This window comes from Athene cunicularia, assembly GCF_003259725.1.
Source record: "Athene cunicularia isolate RWA chromosome 15 unlocalized genomic scaffold, athCun1 chr15_part1, whole genome shotgun sequence".
NCBI classification, from domain to species: Eukaryota; Metazoa; Chordata; class Aves; order Strigiformes; family Strigidae; genus Athene; species Athene cunicularia.
The window spans coordinates 4,032,268-4,054,966 of NW_020799121.1; the positions used below are offsets into that span (position 1 = coordinate 4,032,268).

At 41.8% G+C, this 22,699-nt stretch overlaps 1 protein-coding gene across 1 annotated transcript in view; it reads right to left on the minus strand.

Annotated features, from left to right (window-relative positions):
• Positions 1-22,699, minus strand: part of GCN1 (GCN1, eIF2 alpha kinase activator homolog) — a 40,792-nt gene that overhangs the window by 14,053 nt on the left and 4,040 nt on the right. The window contains exons 7-39 of the mRNA XM_026859708.1: positions 22,417-22,485; positions 22,222-22,330; positions 21,732-21,806; positions 21,347-21,475; positions 21,067-21,117; positions 20,556-20,654; positions 20,105-20,278; positions 18,417-18,569; positions 17,554-17,646; positions 16,022-16,097; positions 15,686-15,845; positions 14,576-14,765; positions 14,331-14,455; positions 13,813-13,991; positions 13,536-13,629; positions 12,655-12,768; positions 12,260-12,458; positions 11,622-11,777; positions 8,717-8,898; positions 8,353-8,433; positions 7,722-7,865; positions 6,889-7,016; positions 6,535-6,724; positions 6,045-6,115; positions 5,098-5,263; positions 3,930-4,124; positions 3,498-3,744; positions 2,753-2,874; positions 2,327-2,441; positions 1,678-1,857; positions 1,124-1,344; positions 289-357; positions 5-143 (exon numbers count right to left, since the gene is read on the minus strand). Coding sequence (XP_026715509.1) covers positions 5-143; positions 289-357; positions 1,124-1,344; positions 1,678-1,857; positions 2,327-2,441; positions 2,753-2,874; positions 3,498-3,744; positions 3,930-4,124; positions 5,098-5,263; positions 6,045-6,115; positions 6,535-6,724; positions 6,889-7,016; positions 7,722-7,865; positions 8,353-8,433; positions 8,717-8,898; positions 11,622-11,777; positions 12,260-12,458; positions 12,655-12,768; positions 13,536-13,629; positions 13,813-13,991; positions 14,331-14,455; positions 14,576-14,765; positions 15,686-15,845; positions 16,022-16,097; positions 17,554-17,646; positions 18,417-18,569; positions 20,105-20,278; positions 20,556-20,654; positions 21,067-21,117; positions 21,347-21,475; positions 21,732-21,806; positions 22,222-22,330; positions 22,417-22,485 — 4,495 coding nt within the window. The remainder of the gene's footprint in view (positions 1-4; positions 144-288; positions 358-1,123; positions 1,345-1,677; positions 1,858-2,326; positions 2,442-2,752; positions 2,875-3,497; positions 3,745-3,929; positions 4,125-5,097; positions 5,264-6,044; positions 6,116-6,534; positions 6,725-6,888; positions 7,017-7,721; positions 7,866-8,352; positions 8,434-8,716; positions 8,899-11,621; positions 11,778-12,259; positions 12,459-12,654; positions 12,769-13,535; positions 13,630-13,812; positions 13,992-14,330; positions 14,456-14,575; positions 14,766-15,685; positions 15,846-16,021; positions 16,098-17,553; positions 17,647-18,416; positions 18,570-20,104; positions 20,279-20,555; positions 20,655-21,066; positions 21,118-21,346; positions 21,476-21,731; positions 21,807-22,221; positions 22,331-22,416; positions 22,486-22,699) is intronic.

Consider the following 22,699-nt stretch of genomic DNA (forward strand, 5'->3'; position numbering starts at 1 on the left):
CTACCTTGAGCAGCACCAGATCGATCCACTGAGCTCTGCTCGTATGTCAGTGTCTCCATCAGCCATGGCAACAAATCCTCAAAGCACGATTCCCCCATACCCTTCACCATGGCTCCCAGTGCCTTTGCAGACACTGTACGCACCTAACGGACAAGAGAAACAGAGATTTGCAAAATACCCAAAGTTACTAAGATAGATGTGTCAGAGTGATTACAGATCTACAGGAGATTAGGACAAAGTCTAACCTAACACACTGAAGGACAAACTGTAATTGTACAAAAGACTTACTTCAGGTACAGGATCCAACAGAGATGCCTTCAGTCCAGGAGTCACACTGGGTAGGTAAGGAGCCAGATCCTGAAACAAAGAGCCCGAAGAGTAAGAACTAGATTCAAAATGAGAAAGAAACACAAGTCACCTTCATGTAAAGGGCATTCAGTCCCTTTACTTTTTTACTTTTGCTTTTTTTTTTTTACTTCTACATTTTCAGACCCTTTTTTAATAACATTAGCAATCACCCTTAACACCCTGAGAGCTTAATCAGTTGCTTTCACAGCCCTGCAAATAAGCACACTGAATTGTTCTGCAAGTCCAAAAACCAACACTAGTTCTGTGCAGATCACTCAAAACCCAGAATTTCCTATCTAAGGAAAAAATCCAACTCTTAACATTTACACAAGGTTTAAGGTAGAGATTATCAGCACAAAAATTAAACACAGATCTTCAGCCTACAGTGAGGTTCTACAAATGCTTTTCAAACAAACCATGGGTCCATTTGTAAGCCACTGATCTGTGTTTCACTGGTACTGGGTTTGGTTGTTTGTTTGTTAAGGCATTTCTTATATGGTAAAAATTACAAGACCTTTTCGCAGGGATAAATCTGGTAATAAATAGATGACCAAAGTACAAAGCTGACAGTCTTAAGCACCTGAGAATTGTCACTGTCTTTACAGCCACTATCTGTTCATTTATATACATTTAATATTAGAACCCATACAGCTTCTTTGATTGTCTACCTTAACAGAAAAATCCCCATACCAAATAAACTCATTCTAGTGCTTGCTCTCTTATCTCCCACACAGTAAGTACAGCATACAGTTAGAGAGCATTTGTAGCACTGTACCTTCTGATCAGTGAGGGAGTACATGTTCCCAATGATCTGGGCAGCCATCTTCCTGGTGTCTGTGGAACGATCTTGAAAAGCTCTTTGAACAATTGGCATGATCAGTGCTAAGGAGGGAGCATCAATGAAATGGACAAATTTGGTATCCAGTAGAGTCTGCAGACACTTCTGGGTCTTCCTGGAGGGGTCAGTGAGAGCATCCAACAGAACTGGAGCGATTGCTGAATGTTTTTAAACAGGAGAGAAAAGATTTTGTTTGTACACAAAACAAAGCCACATATCAAGGTGACCTGGTGTTCTCTCATGGGATGTTTCAGATCCTTCTACAGAACTAACAGCTTAGGGACAGAGAAAAAACCCTATTAACAAAATGGATAGGAGCATTCAAAAAGCCTTGAAGCCCACTACTGCTGCTCAGCTTTCATTAGATACTGTTCTAGGAGTCGTTTAATTTCCACAGACATTTGAATTGAATCTTAAATGTTGTGAATATAAACCTCGTTATTATAAACCATGGTTACGTCAGGACATAAGAGATTGCAGACAGTTCTTACCCAGGATCTCTGGATTCCTGATGACAGACCCAATCTGCCTGAGAGCTTGCTGACCTGCATTCTGCACCTTCACATGAGAATCTGTGAGCACTTCAGTAAGTTTTGGGACAATATTGGGTAAGCAGGAAGAGAGCTGTTTGGGAGCACAGTACGCCATAGCCCCCAGCAGTTCCACTGATCCTGTGCAAAAAGTACACAAAAAGAAAGAAAAAAAAAAAAAAAAAAAAAAAAAAAAAAAAAAAAAAGGACAAACCACAAAACAATACACAGCATTAAGAGGAGACACGAGAAGTTGATCACATTTACCTCAAATTCAAATCTACTAGTCAGAGAACACATGGAATGGCCAAAATGCATTATGCCACTCTGTGCCACTTAGACACTAAAAACGGTTTTTTGTACCCGGGAAAAGAAGGTGGTGAGGAAACTTCCAGAGAGACAGAGGGTAAAAGCGTCCTTTGAATTTGCTGGGGGAAAAAAATCGCTCAAATGTGTCAGGGAACTTATTTGTATCTCAGAAGTTGCACGGTCCCTTACAAGACAGTAAACATCTCGGCCGTCTGTAGGAATGAAGGAATAAACAAGGGGCATGACAGTGAAGGGACCTGCGGGTTACTCTCAATCACGTCAGTTGGATATTGCTCCATACCAGCTTTAGTTCTCCAAGATTCCTCTTCTAGTGCTGCAAGAAGTGACGGCAAAACCAGCTTCACTCCATGAGTACTCAAGTTGCTCATCACGGCTTTGGCACAATCATCTGCAGCCTCCAAGGAGAAGAGAATATTTACAAGCTGTGTCACAATGCATGTTTCTTCCTTCCTCAGAGACTCAATGGGAACAAAGCCTTCATGTAAAGTAATTGTCTAAGTACAATGATGCAGCTAGCCAAGTAGCTCCCAATTAATGGCCAATGAAATAAGATGCTTTCAGCTATTAAGATGATCAAACTGTTATTAGTGGTATCTCCAGGGATAGGTCACCTTCTCCATTTGCCTAGTTACAAACAGTATTTATACCCATTCCATTTCAGTTTTCTCTTAACACTGTATGTTCTCGGAAAGTTAAGGCATCTTACCTCTCGCACGTACTGGTTCCCATCTCCAAAACAAAGCAGCAAATGAGGCAGCACATGAACCACATACGGCTCGAAGAGCTTTCCAAGCATGCTGCAGAGCATCTCGAAGGCAAACAGAGCCCCTAAAGAAAGAAAAAGGACAGTCAGAAGAAAATACAACTTCATTTAAAGGGGATGGAAAAAGACAAGATTTGCCAAATATCTGTAGAATTCCTCCAAAAGCACTGAAATCTCACAGCTGAAAGTTTCTTGCCTTCCTGCACTTGCAACTAGTGCTGCAGTTGAGATTTCTGGTGTCAGAAAGGACAAGAATCCCAGTAGCATTCAAAACACATAACAGTCCTCCGAGTCTGAGCTTAGGCAAGCAGAAATAAGGACAGGAAATGTCCAGCAGCAAAAGGAACAACAAGGCTGCGAGAGCCCCTCTGGAGCCAAATACGTACTGTCTCACAGGGAGCAGGAGCCCACCTAGCAACAGCTGCCTTGGGAGACAGGAGGGGGGGCACACATATTGTCTAGGAGCAGAAACCCTTCTTCCACTACAATGCAAACAGAGCAATTTTAGGACACTACACACAGTCAGTGGCCTCAGGAAAGATACTTCCCATTTCTTCTCTGCAAACTTTAGTAAAATAAATGTAGATAAGCCAAGCACAGGGGTTCAGCTATCATTTGATCTGACCACAATGGCAGTAGATGCAAGAGAAATACTGAGTATCTGGAGGGAAAAGCTTTTGCTTCTTACCTTCACGCCGACGGAAGTTCTTCTTGTCCTGAATAGCATCAGTCAGCGTGGTCATCATCTCCTGCTGCTTGAGAGAGAGGATGCCGAGGCCTTTCACCAGGCCTGCCAGCCCATAAGCCGCACCTTTGCGCTCAGCATACTTATCAGACTCTAAAAGCAGTTGCATTAGCTTCTGTATCATTCCTCCTGCATCCTCCTTAATTGCAGGCACCAGGGGTGGTAAACAGCTTGCCACTGACTCCTGAACCTGTAAAACAATCCACCAGCTATCAGATCACAAAATATTCATTGCCAACATAACCTCCCCCTAGACTTGCATCCACAGTAACAGCTTTCTGTCACCAGAGCCATTTTTCACCTGACATCCCTAAAAGTATCAGTGTTAACCTGCCTCTGCATAGAACCTGAGAACTCCTCCAAGGCGGCATTTACCTGCTGAGATGGTGTGGACAAGGCTGCTATCAGTTTGCCAACAATTGGTTTCACTTTAGGATCACTCTTGTCCAGATGTTTTGCCAGTGAACCCATCAGAATGACCACGCTTTGCCTGACAGCATCATAACTGGCATCATTAGGAGCATTTTTCAGGAATTCTTCAAACACTGGCAAGAGAGAGTTAACATTGTCCTGAAAAACAAAACCACAGAACTTGCCACTAGAGTCCACTCAGAATGAGATTTGCTATGCTCAGTGGACTTGTTTGTTCTTCTCTGAGCCAACAAACTGAACAATCACACTGTATTTACAGTTCATTTAATGTGTCACATCACATAAAACCTTGTGCATCCCAACAGACAACAAATTATTTCCTGATAGAGAGAAGTTAGCTCTTAAAAATTAGGTCCCCCAAACCTACCAGCATGATGTTCCACCAGAAGCAATGGAAGCTACCAAGGCAAGCCTGCTAGCCTAAACATGAGTGCCTGCCCTTTTGCTTGCTCCATTTGCAAAGGGAGAACAGAAAGATAAAAAAAACTTCACATGGCTTTTCTGTGAAACAGAAGGAAAGAATGAGTAATATGAAAATACTCCAATTGTCTTGGGCTTAACAGAAATGCATAGGGCTGTCCAGAAGAGATGACTGGCACATATGAGGAAATCAGAAGCTGAGAAATTTACACCCTGCACACCTCCCCCATCTAACACTGGTGAAGAAGGGCTGGCAGTGAGGAGAAGGATGGTCCTCAATTCTCTGAATGGCTTCAGTTGGTTCCAGTTTAATTAAGCCAACGATCAGCAAGCTTTCATGTTTTGCTTTGCATGAGGCCTGAAAAGGAATTTTCACCTTCCCAGGATTAAAAGATCTGTGGTCTGATTTTACTTTCATTACTCTAGTTTTATATAATTTTAACTCCAGGTGATTCCGGGCAATTTCTTTTTTATAGCAATGACGAGGAAGAACTACACTTAGTCAACACTTAGTCACTAACAGAGCGACTCTGAACACAAACAAATTTCTACTACATGAAAGTTTTCAGGGGTTACTTGTAACAGCAACCTCTAAGAAATTAAAAAATTAAAAGATAAAAAAAAATCTGTAGGCTCCAAGACAGGTCTTTCCATCTTTTCCACTGCTAGAGAAAGAAACATTCAGACTTACTTTGCCATGAGTGTTGAGCGTTGAGAGTGCTGCATCTAACATGCACTTCCTGACTTCAGGACTGCGATCATTCAGAGCATCCGGTACAAAAAACTGAAAGAGGGGCTTCACCTGGGAACTGTCCAGATGCTGTGAGAGCTTGTTGAGGGCCAAAGCTATGCCACACCTGTAAAGATGGTGAGCTTGTAAGCTTACTGACTTTTCACAGAATTGGCTTGAGGTCATAATCACATTTTCTATAAGTAGTACATTACAGAAATTTAGAGAGAACCATTACAAAACCAAAGAGCTACAGTGTCCAACCTACATGCATTTCATTACAAACCCCCATGCTGCAGGTTCTCAAAAGGACAACAATCCTTCAGCCATATAATGACTTTTATCCCAATTAAGCATTACAGATACCTGGGCCAACAGACATCAGGATCACTTCATCTACCACTGAAATACAGTAGCTTTAAAACAAGGTACATCAGCACTAAAGAATAGATTAGCTTAAGACAGGTAGCAAACAAGATGATCTCCAATTAAACCTGTATAGGGCATACAAGCAGACAAAAAGTAATTATCCAAACTGGAATTTGGCCAGTTCATTAAGGCTTGCACTGCTGCTCTTGAAACAATCAACTGCCCATGCAGAGGTGGGAATACAGTAAGATAAGACAAAAATCAGACACTCAGAGGGAAAGACTCTGTTCTTATCAGACATAGAAAAGATACTGATGGAACTAAGACCATTTCAGTTTGGCCTGCCCAGCCTGCTTGAGGGGCACAAATATTCTGTACCAGAAGGAAGCATGAAACCAGCAAATGAATAATACAACTGCATATATTTTTGTCCTTTAACATTCCCTTATTTCTCCACTGCCTGACCTTCTACATAAAAATCTGGAACATCTCATTTGGGTGCACAGGAAATGAAAAGATCAATCTGAAGATGACTGTACCTTGCTTCCCACTGGTCAGGTGGTGATTCAGATATCACCCGGCCCAAAGCATCCAGAACTGGAGGTGGCCTCTGCAAGGAGAAAAAAATTCCATCAGAATGCCTTTTCCAAGGATACACACACAGTGAATACCATCAGCCATACCTGCAATGCCATTTTATAATACTGCACAGAAGTATGATACCACTAGCAGAAGAGCATAGTAAAAAAAATAAGCAGAGCGCTAGCCTGGGCCCAAAAAGCCCTAGACTGACCCTGCTCTGCCACAGTCTTCCTGTACCACCTAAGGCATATCTTCCACCTGTACAATGGTGCTATTACTGGCTGACAACCTGAGGCTCAAGACACTAAAGTCTGTGATAAGCTCAAACTCAGCAACAGTAGGCTTCATGCACATCCTCAAGACAGACAAAAGGAAAAGTGATTAATCAAAAATAGAAAATAAAGCACAAGCTTATGGCTGTCAATCCCTTAGGACAAGAGTACTTACATAGAGCTTCTCCTGGTAAATCTCTGTAAGTTTATTCATGACCTCTGCTGCTTGGTTTCGATACTGAGCCACAGCTCTGGAAAGAGCTTCAGCTCCTGCTTGTCGCACTGCTTCTTCATGGTAGATGACATCTTTGATCAGCAGAGAACAGAGGTCAGGCTGCAGCTCCAGACCCATGGACTCCCACAGCCTGCAATGCACACAAAGAGGGGAGGATCACCCTTCAGCAGGAGAAGCCACTGACACAGGTAAATATGAGGCTGCCCTAAACCTGCCCTCCACCTGCAGGAGGCAAAGCCAGCAGAGCTCTAGAGATGTCCCCTTACAATCCAGTCAGCCAGGAAGAACTCTTACCTCTCTGCCAGCTTCTGAATCTCATCTTCCACATCAAACTTTACTACCCAAAGGCGACGCAACAGATTCAGTCCATTCTTCTCATCACTGTCTGGGGTTGGTAGAACCATTTGTAGCTCCATCAGTCCCTGAATTAGTTTACAGCAGAATCAGTGCAAGGATCTGATTTTAGAAACAGATGCTTTAAAACACTTAAAACTTTTGCCACTTCAAGCTCTCAGTGGTTGGAAGTGTTTGCTTGTGCAGTACATTGCCTGCGCTGATCAGGGACTTCTTGCTGCAGACAGGCGAGATGGTGAAACTCAAGAACAGCACTCCACAGGCTGCAGAGAGGCAGCCAGGCCCTAGACGGTGCTCTTGTGACTAGTCTTTTCTGCTTCTAAGCACAGAGAAGCCAGCTCAGGTGAGCTAAGCTGAAGTTTGTTTCATGGCAAAGAAAACCAAGCATCCTTTGGTTTTTTTCTTTCTTCTTTATGTTCTCAGAAGTAACCAAGCCTGAAGCTTTCCAAAAACACTGGGCCCAATACAAACATAGGAATTTTTTGACAGCTTCTCTCTTTAAGACTAAGCTCTATGCAATTGTAAATAAAAGTGTTAAGTTGTTTTAATTATACCTGTTTTAACAAAAGAAAGGTGTGGCTAGACCGAGTACTCCTTTTTGCAAGATAAATCTAGCACAAAGAGCATTACTGTTCAGTAGCTACTGCCTCCTCCTGCAGACATGCTGCCAAAAGACTGGTATCACAGCTGAGACTCCCTTCAGTAGTGTTACAGAAGATTCACCTCCCAAAAGATAAAAGAATTCAGTCTGACCCTGAATAATTCCCACCTACCCTGAGAGCTGCATCTCGAACATTCATGCACGGAGACTGCAGGGCCTGCAGTAACACATCGATCTCCTCCTGTTCTGCATAGGCACAGCCGTCCTCCCCGCTGCTGCTTGTGCACAGGGCGGTCAACGCATTGGAAGCCAAAACCTAAAATGCCATAAGGAAGTATTAGAGATTCCTGACTTCTACTCCTGTCAAAGCAAGCGCAGGGTGGGGGTGGGGGTTGAGTGCTGTCACAAGATAAAATTCTCAAAGAACAGTGACAAAAACAAGAACTGATGAGCTCAGTCCAACTGTTTGCGTTTTTGTTATTATTGACCTTTCTGCTATCTCATCCCTTAGAACAAACACTCAGGGGAGCAACTAATAAACTTCTTTGACAGAACAAGGCCTTAAAGAAGGAATAAAATGTCACCTGTGGAAGACTGAAGAATATGTTTGGTGCAATAAAACCCACAGGAAAAAAAAACGATGCAGACATTTTACTCCAAGAATACCAAAAACACAGGAGAAAATTAGTAATGAATCAACCACCAGGCTCAGAGACTTCAACCAGGTGGGTGTATTTCCCTCATTTAGATGATGATGAAACCCAGGCAGAATCCTGACTGTGGTTATGAAGCTGAGGACTCACCTGTAACCGTGGAGATCCCGTTCCTATCACCCGGGTGAGCAAAACCAGCATGTCCCTCCGGGGCAGCAACTCCGGGCCATTCTGAACAATTGAGGGGAGAAAAGGCAGAAGGGAGAGAAAAAGCCTTATGTGTCTTGTGACTCCAAAGTACCTTGCCTGTGTATGACACTGTTTATAAAAATCACAGTCAAAACCTAGGGCTGGACAGGTAACCAAAACCTGTGACAGGAAACAATCTTACATTGTTAACTCTAACTTGCAGAATTAATCTACTTTGTCCAGTTTACACATCAGCTGGTTTATCCCACTCCTCATCTGAACAACTGCTGAAGCAGGTCATCTGATGCCCACAGCTCTCACTTACCTCATCCACCAGCAAAGCCTGGCCATTTGCTGATGATCTCAGCTGAGCATGGACTGTAAGGATCTGCAGAATCTTGACCAGGAATTCCTCCTTGTCTTCACTGTCATGGGGTGTCTCAGTCATAACCGTCTTTAGGAGAGGAAAGACTAAGGAAAATGCTGGAGCTGATAATGGGGCAGCCCCTGTGAAAAGGGAAAACAATTTTGTGAGCATTAACTGATCCTCTCATGATTTTGTTTTATAATGTTGACCGGTATAAAATTTACACCTTGGTAGCTTGCAATGGATATGGCTGGCTTTGGGCTTATGTACAGACATACAAAGTGACCCCAAGTACTTCTATGACCCCAGAAACACCCAGTCTACAGGACACAGTCCCATGTGTATCTGAACTTAACCTGCTGAGCCTGCTGAAAGCAGCACACAGCCAGCCCCTGGTTAGCCTCTACCACTTCTCTTAACAGCAGCAACAGTATGGCTCCAACAGTGACACGTGGCACTGCAGGGTTAGCTTAACGGTTGGACTTGATGATCTTAAGGGTCTTTTCCAACCTAAATGATTCTACGATTCTACCTAATGTTGTTGCTGCTGCTACACCAATGGGCTGGCTTTATTTAAAGTCACATTAGGATTCCAAATTACAGTGCAAAAATACATGCTGTAAATGAAATTGAAACAATTCAGTGGATTAAAGTAGACAGACAGCAAAACTGAGGTTTTGTCTATCCTGGAAATACTTGCAAGCAGTGGGGGAAAAGACACAAAATCAAATTCATCACACAACCAAAGCTGAAATAAAATCTATTATTTCAAGTGCATTAAGTTTGTGTGTACACTCTAACAATTAAAATTAATTAAACAGACAAAAAAAAATTACAGTCAATTTTGCTTCTGAGCAGGAAGAACCATACAGGAATCTGATACAATTTAACTAATGCACTTTTAAAGTTCATTTGACCCAAAGTAGGGGCTCCTTCCTTCTCACTTGGCTATGGCTTAGCTATGGGACATAACAAATGCTCCTTCCAGTCCTTCAGTTAGTCCAGTTAAAATTCAAGTATTAGACATCTCAGAAAAACGTTTGCTTTCTACATCTTATCTGTGCTGTCAGAGAACACCAAATTTTAAATTTCTAGAGATGCAGATGAAGAGCACTGCAGATACAATACTGCAGTATTAGTCAGCTTATGTAGGGCACATACTGCAAAATTAGTTCAAGGGAGAAATATTAAATACCAAACACACTGTGAGCTCCTAACTGTTTAACATGAGTAGCTTAGGTAAAACCTCCTCCATTTCTGATGTGGGATTTTCCTCTCTGTTTGCTCAGTATCTGTTTGCTTTTACACTTTTTTTTTTTTAAAAATTACTGGCCAGATATTTTTAGGCTTAAGCAACTGTCCCTCTATAAGCAGTAGGAGCAGGAAAGCTTTATCTGACAAGATAAATGTTCTATTAACACAGTAGCTGATATTTACCAATAGGAAAAAGATTATAAAAGGTATCTTGGCACTTCGGCCATGAATGATAAATTTTATCATCCACATTATAATAAGGTATGGTCTGTCTTAGGTCTCATGGTAACCTAAAAAAACTAACCTCTACTAAATAATACTGCAAGACTACACTCTGAAGAACTTTGAAAATGAGGAAAAATCATTTGGGAATCTAACATGACTTGTCTAACAAAGTGCTATGGAATCTACTTCCTTTCTTTTGCAAAGTGAAAACCACCATCACATAGATGTTTGATTAAGCACTGCAAGAAATCTTGAAGAACAAGGGTTGAAAATACTGTTTCTGGAAATAAGCTTGAAAATGGGGTCAAATGTTAATGAACTTACACTTACTATGGAAATAACTTTCATAGTGGAGGCACTGACTTATCACTTAGATGTTCAGCACCAAAGTGGTGCCCAACATGGTTGATTGCTGTTACTCAGCTGTGAAGATTATGTGTGCCACAGTCACACAACTGTGGATCTGACTGGCAATGGGACAGGATGAGGCAAACTGAGCTACTGGGGTATGAGGATTTATGGAATCCTACATTTCCTTTAAAAAATTTTAAGCCATCTACCACAGCAGCTTTTGATTGAGCAAGATGATGAACAACTCCAAAGCCTGGATGAACCACCTCTATCACGACAGTACACCAGGTGCCTGAAGACAGCCTAAGCCACCCCTGCCTCCAGAGGACACCGACCTACCCTTCCTCTTCTGTACTACGACCTTCAACGTAGCAGTACAATCTGCTTCACAGTGCTTCACCCCACTGTGAAGCAGATCCTGGAAGTGATCTAGATTAAAATTAACTCAGTGAAAAATTAAAAAGAAAACAAAGATTCAAGAAAATAAGGTTCATTTTAACCCAGATCATATTCTTGCACTCAAAAAAAAGTTGGTGCTTGCCTCCGTGTTACAGAGTGGCAAGGAACTGCTTCTTCTACAACTGTGCCAGAATAAAATATTCATGAACTGCAGCACTACATAGCAAACAAGCAGAGGCCACAAGCACTTCACTGCTGAGATCACAGATAACAAGCAATTATTTTGTCTTTCTACTTAGTCTCACTGAATCACTTTATGCTAAGTGGTGTTGAAAGGTAGGAACTGTCCTTGGCAAAGATGAGCCTTAATTTCACTACTATTATTTCTGTATGAACCATTTTAAGCAAAAATAGTTATTTCGTTTCTACATTTACTGTACTTGTAACATCATTTCTACCACTACCACTGCAAAAAAAACTACCTTAAGGTTTTTTATATCTATGAAGACTTATTTGATTTTTTTTAAAAAAGTGAAGTCTCATGTATACAGCATTATACAAACCACTGAAACTAAACCAGCTCACAGTTATTGAGGGTGTGGGGAGGGTCAGGGGGATCTACAATCCTTTTTACCTGGCTCTCCCCTGCCTGTTCGGCTAGGAATGGTATGGGCATGCAGCAAGCTAACAACCCTGTTCAGAGCAGTAGGCAGCTCTTCTTGACACCAGGATTCATCTAGTTCACATTCTGGTTTCATCAGGCGCAAGGTCACATGGCTCACTAAAGTACCTGGTATAAAGAATAAAGACTCCATGAGAGGACTAAAACCAAACATTTCTTCAAAGAAAAATTCCCCAGAACACAGACCCAAGAATGGTAACAAAGCTCTGAGCAACAGCCCAGGCTACAAAAGAGGTAAAGAATGAAGCACAGCCCCAAGGTTTATAGGGGACAGCTCCCTTCACACACATGTGAGTTACACTCACATCCTCCAAACTCTGCACAAGGGAGACAAACCCACTGCGACAAGAGCTACTGAGAGGTGGTCACAATGACTAGAAAAAACTCCTTGTCTTTGGACCCAGTCCTATCCAGCAGTGGGATCTCTGGGACATCACACTCATCTTCCTGAGCACTGTTCCAGGGTTGTTTTTCCAGTTGGCTGTCTGTGGTACAGGGTCATGATCCACAGCTGGTAAAAGCAAGGATTTGCACCACCCAGACATAAAAATAATGTGCCCTGCCCTTAAACAGAAACTGCAAATACTAACCAAAGGTTTTCAGTCGAGCGGGCATGACACAGGAAGCTAAGGAAAGAAAAGGATCTTTAATCCTTGGAGCAGCCAAGGGTGATCTAAAAAGTGGCAAGAAGCAACCAACGAGACCAGGAATGTACTGAGTTAGACCAGGAGGCTTTCTCTTTATAACAGTATCCAGGAGTCCTAGGGCTGTTTCCAGCTCATTATCAAGCTGTAAGAGAAACAATTCAAAAGGTTACCACAAAAATTCCATTGGGGAAAAATATCAAGTTGTTAAATCAAATTTCTAATGAAAGAAACAAACAGGTTATTGCCAAATATTCTCTATGCTACTCCATTTTCCTTTTATCAAAATGACTTGGGTCATGGTAGCTGCAGAGTTGGCAAATAGGACTATCAAAACTTACCTCCTTCAACCGTTTTCTTATCTGAGACTCCCTTTCCAGCTGTGCATGCATCAGCTCCTTCTGCTTGCTCGTTAGTTGCACCTCATCCTTTATTCCTTTCTTCTTCTTTATTTCCTGCCATAGAGCACCACGGACATTATTAACCAAGAGCTATTAACACCATCCCCTCAATTAGGTAGAGAAGAAAGTTGGACATGACACATTGGGGTTTTTTTGCAATTGACTTTCAAAACAGTATCAAAATATTCTTCCAAGCATATCACTCTTAAGCGAAGACACAAAATCAACAAGTTAACAACACTTAAGTGTCCTGTTAGTGGCATAACATTAGTTTCTCCCATGTTTAAATCGGTCACAAATTATTTGATATCATTAGGAAGAGCTGTCCAGTTCTTTCTACAGTGGATGGACATGTCATCCTCCTCAGAGCAAACGGAAGTCAACCTTTAATAGAAGAATGCTCCAGTCGACCTGGTATGTTCCCTCCCTTTCACCAAATTCTTCCCCTCACACCCATTGCTCTTGGCCAGACTGAACAGAACTGCTGGCTGTCTACAAGTAGGAAGCACCTATTTAACAACCCTTACTGAAAAAGTTACATGAGATACATTGAACAGGAGATGAAGAGGAAAAAAGGTATTACCAACTAGCAAGCACACTCACAAACAAGTAGAATACCACATAAAATGATACAATTACAGATGTAAGACAAAATCAACTAATACACAGATATAAGAGAAGACAACATTTAGGTATTCAAAGAAGTTCAGAGGATCTTTCCCAACAGTGTACATACATATGCCAGAAACCACACAGCAAAACAGATGAGAGCACCTGGTGTCAGAGCCTCCACTACCGGTTTTCTGTTCCCATCAACTCACCTCCTTCAGCTCCAGCTCAATGATTTGTTCCTTGAAGGAATAAGCTTTGTTCTCCCTCTTCATGTTAGCCTTTTTCATACTATCCTGTTGAGCACTGAGAAGGAAAAGTGGAGAAAACAATCAGCACTGATCTGGACTAAGATCCAGGCACACAAATAAGGGAACTCCTGTCCAAAAGGAGCATCTGACAAACCCACTCACCCACTGCCTAGATGCCAGAAGCAATTAATTGTGTGGATTAACAGCTGCACAAAGAAAAGAAATTATGAAGTCTTACCTCTGTATTATAGATTTGTCATACAGTTCTCCCTCCGGTGTCTTCATGATGGCAAATTCCTCTCGAGTAACCTGGCACAGAGCTGGATTCTCCATTGATGCTGAGATAGTGCTGATGAGCTGTGGGAGCACTCTACCAGGCGAAAGTAGAGAGAGAGATCCCACTGCATTCATAGATGACTATCAAGAAAACAAAGGAAAAAACGTTATTATTGGCATTCCTTGAAACTGTCTCCAAAAAGTATGCCCTGCTGAGGCAATCCACATTACATTCTAATTCCTTGTTCTGCAGGTACTTGAATCTTATCTAAAATTCTATTCTGTGGCTGATGAGACACTTTCCCCCCCCTTAAATCCCAGCTCCCTTTCACCAGGGATCTTATCTCTGAACCTGTCTTCTCCTCACCTTTTACACAGATCTCCTTCCTTTTAGACCAGTTAGTACTTAACTCCTGCAGAAAACTCTCCTGCTCCAAAGTATCTCCCAAAACTAGCACAAGGAAAGCAGAAGTTTATCACCTGGTTCTCTGGAGTGTAGGCAATGATCCTGGGTAATATCTCATTCAGGTGTTTGGTAATGAAGTCATTGGGTTCTATCTTCATCTTGATGAGGAGGGCTGGCCAAAGACCCGGCTGCACTGCCACTAGCAAGAATAATAAATGAGCATAATAAATATGAAGCAGACTGCTAATACAGTGAAACAAAAAGGTCAGAAAAAGCCCAATACGCTGGCCATGAGAGGGGTCTTATCCCTTTCACTTACCTACAGATGGATGATGGCTCACCAGCAGCATCTCCAGTGCCAGCTTTTCTGGCTCAAAGGAATCCACATCAAGCCCTGCCACGCTTGAGATGACACAGAGTGCCTCATGAAGGACACGGGGAGGGATGTATGTCCTTCCTAGCTCCGACAGCTCTCCCGACTCCGTCACCAGGACCTCATGAGGCAGAACCTGAGTGGACAACTCATCATTAACTCATCACACCAAGCCCTACTGAGCCCTGAGCACACCTCCCCACAGGAACACCATCCTGAACACCAACAATCAGCTCTCTTTGTCAGTACCAACAACCTGAAGTTTTCAAAGGGAAGAAGGGATAAAGGATAACAGTGGAACTGAAGCACAGAGATGACAGTGACAGAAAGACTAAGAATGGAAGAGTACACTAGATTTGGCAAGCTGGGGCAAAAGTAAAACTAAAATGAACATTTTTTGCAAAGAGGACTTTGGAAAAGGTTGAACCAGCTGGCTGGGAACAGTATGTCCAACTTCTGCAGTCTAATTTTACCCAGTATCTTTTCAAAAATACTTTATTCAGGCTGTACCTGTGACATGGGAAGACTATTTACAAAGCCCCAGCCTTGGAAATGAATTAATGCAACTGAATTATTATACAACTTGACACGGTGCTGGCTTAGAAGAATGCCAAATAATATAGCACTCGTTTCCTTTTTTGATTTTCTTTTTATAATAGTTGCTACTGAAGTATTTACATTACCTTTGTTTTAAATACGCAGCCTGAGCTATAAGACAGGGCCAAAAAACAATGATAACAAGAACGGAATGAAGCACTTGTCTTTCAGCAAGGATTAAATTTGGGTTAAAATAACAGAAGGACATGGAAAACTGCAGCTTCCTCTCCAAATTATTTTGAATAATGTCTTCTGTGTATACAGGGAAGACTCAGCACAGCAAACACTGATACAGTAATATGCAATAATCTAGTGACAAGTGGCATTCTAGGAGATGTGGAACTGAATCATCTTCATATGACACTGTACGTCAACACTAACAGTAAATCTAGCGTAGGGAGGTGACTGGCATCATACAAACAACTGGCTAAGCAGAGACTAGACTTCTTGACTACTCACCTTATGAGAACTGAGAATCACTTTCAGCTCCTCCAAGAGCCCATAGGCCAGTTTATACCCTCCCAGAGAGGACAAGAGCTTCTTAACTGTCTGATGGGCCTGTCTTCGAACGTGCCAGGTCCGACTCAGCAGTACTGCAACAAGGGCACGGTGATACTGCCTGAAAACAGACAAATGACCAGGTTTAGCAAGGGAGGCAGCTCTGCAAACCAGCTGGACACTAAAGCACAGAGAGTCCAACATTTTGTGCAAAGCCCCAAGCCCACCCCCTCCACTGCCCGCATTCACAGTCAGGGATCAGACACAGATGGGTGGCAGCAAGTGCACTCTACGTACTGAACTTTACTTTCAGGCAGCCGCTGTGCATGATCCAAGAGAAGGCGCTCTGTTAGTTGCAGGACCGTACACATCGCTGTGGAAAAAGACAAATATTTAAAATAGCATGAGATTTCATAGGGAAACAGATTATTTTTACCTGAAAACAAACAAACAGCAAGCAGGACCCATTAAAATAGCTACCCAAACTGAGCCTCTACATAATCTTTTCAGTGAAGCTAGAGACAAATCCAACTCAGATCTGCCAAGACCTGAAACAGAACCATGATTTCACAGAAATGTTGTTAGCTGGATCCCAGCAGAATTTTCCTGACCACTATGTGTGACCTATTTTTGTCTAAGTCAACAGAGCAAACCAAACGATAAACACTGTGCTCTCTACATCAATACTGTTAATTCCTGAGCCCTGCTGAAATGGCTTCAGTGACAATAAAACATATACAGAATTCAGACACAAGTGCATATCTGACTAGTAGCCTTGGTATTCTACCTCATACCACCTTCTGAGCTTCAACTGCCACTAGGCCCTTTGGGCTGTATATCCATGTTCAACCACATCATAAAAGCAGGACCAGAAAGCCCTGAAACACGGGCTGGGTTATAACCCATATTCAGTACGGTACAGGAGACCTTTGACATTCAAGGCATCAGATAGCTTGGGGATGTGAAGCATGTCAGCTGGATGTTTTTGCTTAAATAACCAATAATAATACATCACAATATTTACTCTCAGCATTAGTTTTGGATCTAACATTCTAAGGGAGCAATATAAATTTTTCCAAATCATGCTGTTTCAGGATATTTGCAGACTTGGGAGGGAAAATTAATGGATATAAACATCGCCTTCAGGAAACAGGGATCACAGGAAGCAAAGGAGAAATGATGCTATTTCCCATTTAGAAAACTTTACCTCTATCTCTTCAAAGCTTTTTTACAAAAGATAAATGAATTCATTTCAAAGAAACAATTCATGAACTCATTTTCAAAACTTTCTGTTTAAAACGTAGTCAGTAATGTTTTCTGTTGGGCACATTCCATTAATTTTTTTTTCAATTAATCTTTAAACACAAGAGAACAAAATGGAGCATACAGACACTAATTTATAACCCAATTGATTTTCTATCTGTTATTACTCTTTCCGTACATATCTTAAGATTTTCACGTTTTCTTCTCCAGCCTTATTTTACTTTTTCCCATCTTAGTTTTAGGCTTCTCCACATCCCTCAGATTGGCTTCCACTACATACTTACAAACTGGGACACCACACAGACACATTTTTGTATTGGAAAGACTTTTACAGAATATACAAATTTGAAATTCATTAAGAATTCATTATGGTTCATTAAGAAATAAACTAATTGTCAATCTTAGACTACAACTAGTCTAGATGTACTTCTGAGAGTACACTGTTAATTTTAATCTGAAACTGGATTCTCCAAGGATCACAGAACAGGGCTAACAGCAATATTAGCTCTTGAAAGCAGTAAGTAATAGTTAAATGTCAAATGGATACAAAGTAACTGACAATTTACCTTCCTCTGACGCAGACTGCAAGAACTTCTCAGATGTAAAAATTTGTTTTTTCTCATCCAGAATCAGCTGCCAGAAACCACTCAGCTTAGACTCTGACAGGAAAAGAATAGATGTCTATCAAGGATGTTTCAAAATAAGTCAGAATTCACCAGCATACAAAAATATACTAGAAGTCTGTCTCTTGAAATCACTCAAGTCACTTCTAGCTTTACTTGTCTTCAGTCATAAAGCCTCTCATCAATCTCAGTCAGAACTACAAGCATGCCCAAAAACCACCTGCTAACAAAAATAGATTTCTGGGACTTACACATGCGAAATGTAGTCTGTTTCACCTTAAACTTTCATAAGGCAAACCTCCTAAAAATTAAGGAAAGGAGGAACACCACTGTATACTGCTTTTGATAGACAGAACATGCCTGAGTTTTATATCCTGGATGATGTATGAACTCAGACAGTTCTTGTAATATCCTCTAATGGAAGACAGAATTCCAGTCCTCATGCTTTCCAAAGATAAGTTTGTACAAATACTACACAAATAACAAGCAAGTAATACTTTTAACGTATCAGTCAAGTTCTATCATGTAAAGACTGGGTGAACACCTTCTGTCAGAATAAAGAGGAATACTGCCCTAAGGGTATGGAAGCTGGAACCTGAAAAACCACAGAAAAGCAAGAATTCTTCACTAACATAGCTGATAGACCGAAAAAAATCTTGCCCTGGCTAACAAACGGGCAATGATTCTCCATGCAGAGACAATACACAGATTAAGGAATAGTAGTATCTTATGTGTATTCTCAAGAAAAAGTGCTAACTCTCAGAACCCATGTATATTGGATTCTATCAGATGTTTTGTGACCTTACCAGTTTGTCCCTCAATTACAGACATCCTGCAGATCAACAAAGCTGCAGCAACTCCTTCAGTTACCATGGGAACCTGAGTACTTTGAGATGCTGCTTTTTCCACTGTCTGGATCAGCATTGGCAGCAAGTCCATTCCCTGTAATAATGTGTCACCTGAGGAGACAGAAAGAGACAAGTCACAAACAACATGGTCCTTCACACTTTCCACCACAAGGTTATCAATTGTTCTTCTGTTGACATGAGATAAAGAAAGGAACCAGGCACCTACTGTGAAGACTGAATCTCCCAGAGTATTTACAGTCACTGCTATCATTAAACTTTAACTATGAAAAGCTAGATGATAACCACTTCAGTTCTTTCCTCACAGATAGAACAGTCCCATCTCAATATGAGTTTCTGTTCACGGGAAGCAAAAGAAAATGCTAATTCAGTTAAATTAAAAGTAATCATTCAAATCACAGGAAGTCTGACTTCAAAGATCATGCTTCCCTAAGAGAGGGAGGTAAATTCCTAGCAAGCCACGATCATCTGTTCCACTTCCAACATTCACAAGTCAAGGAATCCCATGGATCTGTGACCCTCACTTCCACAGAAGCTGAACTAGATGTTCCTGGTATTTCCAGACGCAACATCTCACACACAATACCGAAAAAGGAAAGAAAACACCTTGTGATTTTCTACATTAAGTATTCACAGGTACTGTTTTAACCATAAATTCCTAAGAGCTAGAATCTCTATTTTCTTTACGTCCCAGGTGAATGCTTCATTGGGTGGTCAAAGCAACGGTAGTCATTGTTCCAGAGGTAACTGATTTTAAAACGTAAGTATCTTGAACCTTGATCCCCTGAACAGCTGCACACATCACACACAAGTAATCCCCCTTGCCTGTAGCAAGCATGAGCAACTTCAGGTCTGCCATACTAGTATCCATGAAAGGAGCACCATCCCTGGTATCTAAGTCGTTTTTAGAGTGGCTTTTTCAGCCCTATGATAGCACAGAAATTCCTGGTAGCTACAGCAGAAAAATGTAGAATTACAATTTCATATCCATATTTAAAAATTGATGGTTAATCCATTGTACCTATACAATGCATAGACTTACTGATGTCAAGCAAATGTATACCATTTTTTTGATTCATGCTGCTTCAACAGGAAAGGGAGAGCTCACATACAAGCATCAGACTGATCGCCTATTGACCCTTGGATGAAATGCTGAAGTCAAAGGGGATAGGGCCAACAGACACAGATCTCAAAAGGATCACTTAAAGTTTAGAATTTCTTAAGATCTTCATTTCAAACTCTTTTTTTTTAAAAAAAAAAGCTCCCAAGAGCCAAAGCCACAGACCAGGATCTCAGTGTGCTGGGTGCTATATAAAACAAAAGCATGGTCCCTGAGCTAGAAACTTTAAAGTGTAAGACAAAAATAAAGCAATCAAAAATTACTCTGGGGGTATACGAAAGACAGCACAATGGGCAATGATGCTAGTTATACAAGGAGACAAACCATCTTTAGAAACTTGAAGGCAAAAGGAAGTTTAAGGAGAAATACAAAGGAGATCAGTGAACAAGTACTGACTTACAAAATCTTTCTTAATCCACACACCTATCTACATATATCAGAAAGTACAGAAGTTGATTTCTCTTAAACCACGCAGTCAAGAGAGTTATTAATAGCTGCAGAGTTTTACCTTTGAAAGAAGCTAGCATGCACTGCAAGTAGGCATGTCTCACAGCTGAAGTAGAGGTTTTAAGGCTGAAGGCTTTCTTCAGCCATTCTACCAGCTTCTTAGGAACTTCCGTGGTGAACCGAACACACCAAAGTGCCAGGACAGAGACTGCATGAACCAACGTGCCTTCATGGACTAGGAAGTAACACAGCTCATGTCAGTACAACAATTGCATAAAACACAAGAATATAAAACAGAAAGCAGGTAATCACATCAGGAGCAGGCAGGAAAAGAATGCATGTACTTCTAACAGACACAGCACTGTCTCCATGGGGTCGCTCATCAGAACAGGGCAACAGATTTTAAAACACAACAGGAGAGAATCTGGGTTTACCCTGAGTAGCAAGCCATATGAAAATCCATCTCAAGATAAAGCAGTTAGCCAACCCAGAACAAAGGCAAGAGGTCTCACCTTCTTGTTGCAGGAAAGGGATGAAAAGCTCAGATATGGTTCCAGTCAGAGCTTGGCTGGAGGATCCAGAAACCACATGGTGACTAAGGCTGCCAATCCCTGAAAGGACAGGATTCTCTCATTAGTTCCCAAACTACCAGCCCTTGCTGCAAAATCTAAAAACAATCAAGAATCACCCTTCAACATCTCAATCCTTGTACAGACACCTCTTGTCACTACATCTGGATGTCACATCTACCATGTACTAACTGCAGGACTTCTGTCTTCATTTTTACTGAGGATACAGTCATCTTCTTCCTTGCATAAAACATTTTAGCCCATCAGGCAATTATTTCCTTTGAATACAAAGTCAAGAACTAGCATGTGCTCTCCAGCACCCTCTATGACATCAACTACAGCCAATTGAGAATGACAGGCAGGGAATCCTAAAGGCTTAAGTACAGATCCCTCTCATTCAGCCTTCTGCTGAATTTCTTCCACCAGAGAATCAGCCTTCTTCTAGGATCCTCACCTGAAAGAACACTCATCTTCTGAGCAACAACTGTCAGCTTCCCTTCTGAGCCTGCCAACAAGAAACAAATGGGTAACAGTTGACTCACAGACGAAAAACAGCGACGTGCTACATCAAGAATCTTCTCTAAAATACAAAAACATGCCCCATTATCCCTGACCCAGGTTGAGCCACCCCTACCATACAGGCAGCTAAAGACAACAGAAAATACAATACCCAAAACTGCTTGAAGCTGGCAAACCTTTATTTACCTCCACTGCTTGTCCTACAATTTACTCACCTCCTAAGATGGCAAAGAGGTGTTTGCCCAGCGACTCCACGGCCGAAGGGTCACTACACTGTCGAGCCAAGTTCTTCAATGCCAGAACAGCTTCATCCATCAGCTGCACACTGTTGGACTTCAGATGACCTAGAAAATAATACACAAGCTAAGAGCTCCTTACAACAAACTGCATAAAATCAGCATGACAAGGACATATCTTTGCATGTGGCATGACTCAGCTTCTGGAACTGTCACGTGAACTATTCCAGCTCCAAGTTACAGCATCACCCTACCTCCCACATAAAACCACCTCTTCACCAGTAATCGAGCTGTATAGGTACAGAAACTTGAAGAAAGATTTACTCTGAATTCATCATTCCCTCCAGAAGTTAAGAGTACTTACTGGCCAGTCCTTTCACAATGTCTAGAGCATACTGGCTGAGATCCAGGTTCACAGATACAAGCAAGCAAGAGATTGCTGAAGACAGAAGAGATAATGGCATATTACATTTTCTTAAGTAACTGGTTTTAGCAGTTTACTATACCCTTCCCCACAGTTCACATCAAGAGCAGACAGGGTCAGTAAAGAGTAGAAAGAAAAAAAATATTTAAATTGATGCCCAGTGAACAGCTTAATTCAGGATTATTCTTAGCACTCAGCTGTGAAATTCTGTCCTCGGTGCAAACAGTAGCTATCACATACCCAGACACTTGGGATCACACCACAAATGTTGCTTCTTCACATCTACCGCTCAGACGCCAGACAATCCTGCCACCTGTGCTCACAGGACCAAAGGCACAGTCCAGAGAGACACACTCCCCCAACTCCAGACCTTCAAGCGACAACTATTCATGCTCTTCCACAGGGCAATGCAGAGAGATGACAGACTCACTTTCAATTACATTCTCAGGACTCCGTAGCAGGGATTTCTGCAGAGTTGGCAAAACTAAGTCCTTGAATTCAGCATGAGACATGTAACGAAGAAGCGGGGAGCAGCTGTCCTGCAAAGGGAACAAAGCGCTCAGCACAGCAGCGGACACTGCACGTAGGACAAAAGCACAAACAGCTCTGTAACAGGAAGTCTCACCAGCACGTGCTTCTGAGGCTTTGTCTTGCTCATAAGGATGGTCTTCAAGTAGAAATCCAGAAGAGCACCCTGAACAAGCAGAAACACCACATTGCAGCCAAATCACAACCTATACACAGCTCCCTGCACACTGTCACCTTGACACCCCACCTCATTCTCCTCTGGAAGGCAGCCCTAGCCACTAAGCAGCAGCTCTGCCTCCATCCTCACACAGGGAGCCAAGCAGAGATCAGGCCCTTCAGCCCAACACTAAAAACGCAGAGAGCTAAATGCTGCCTTCCAT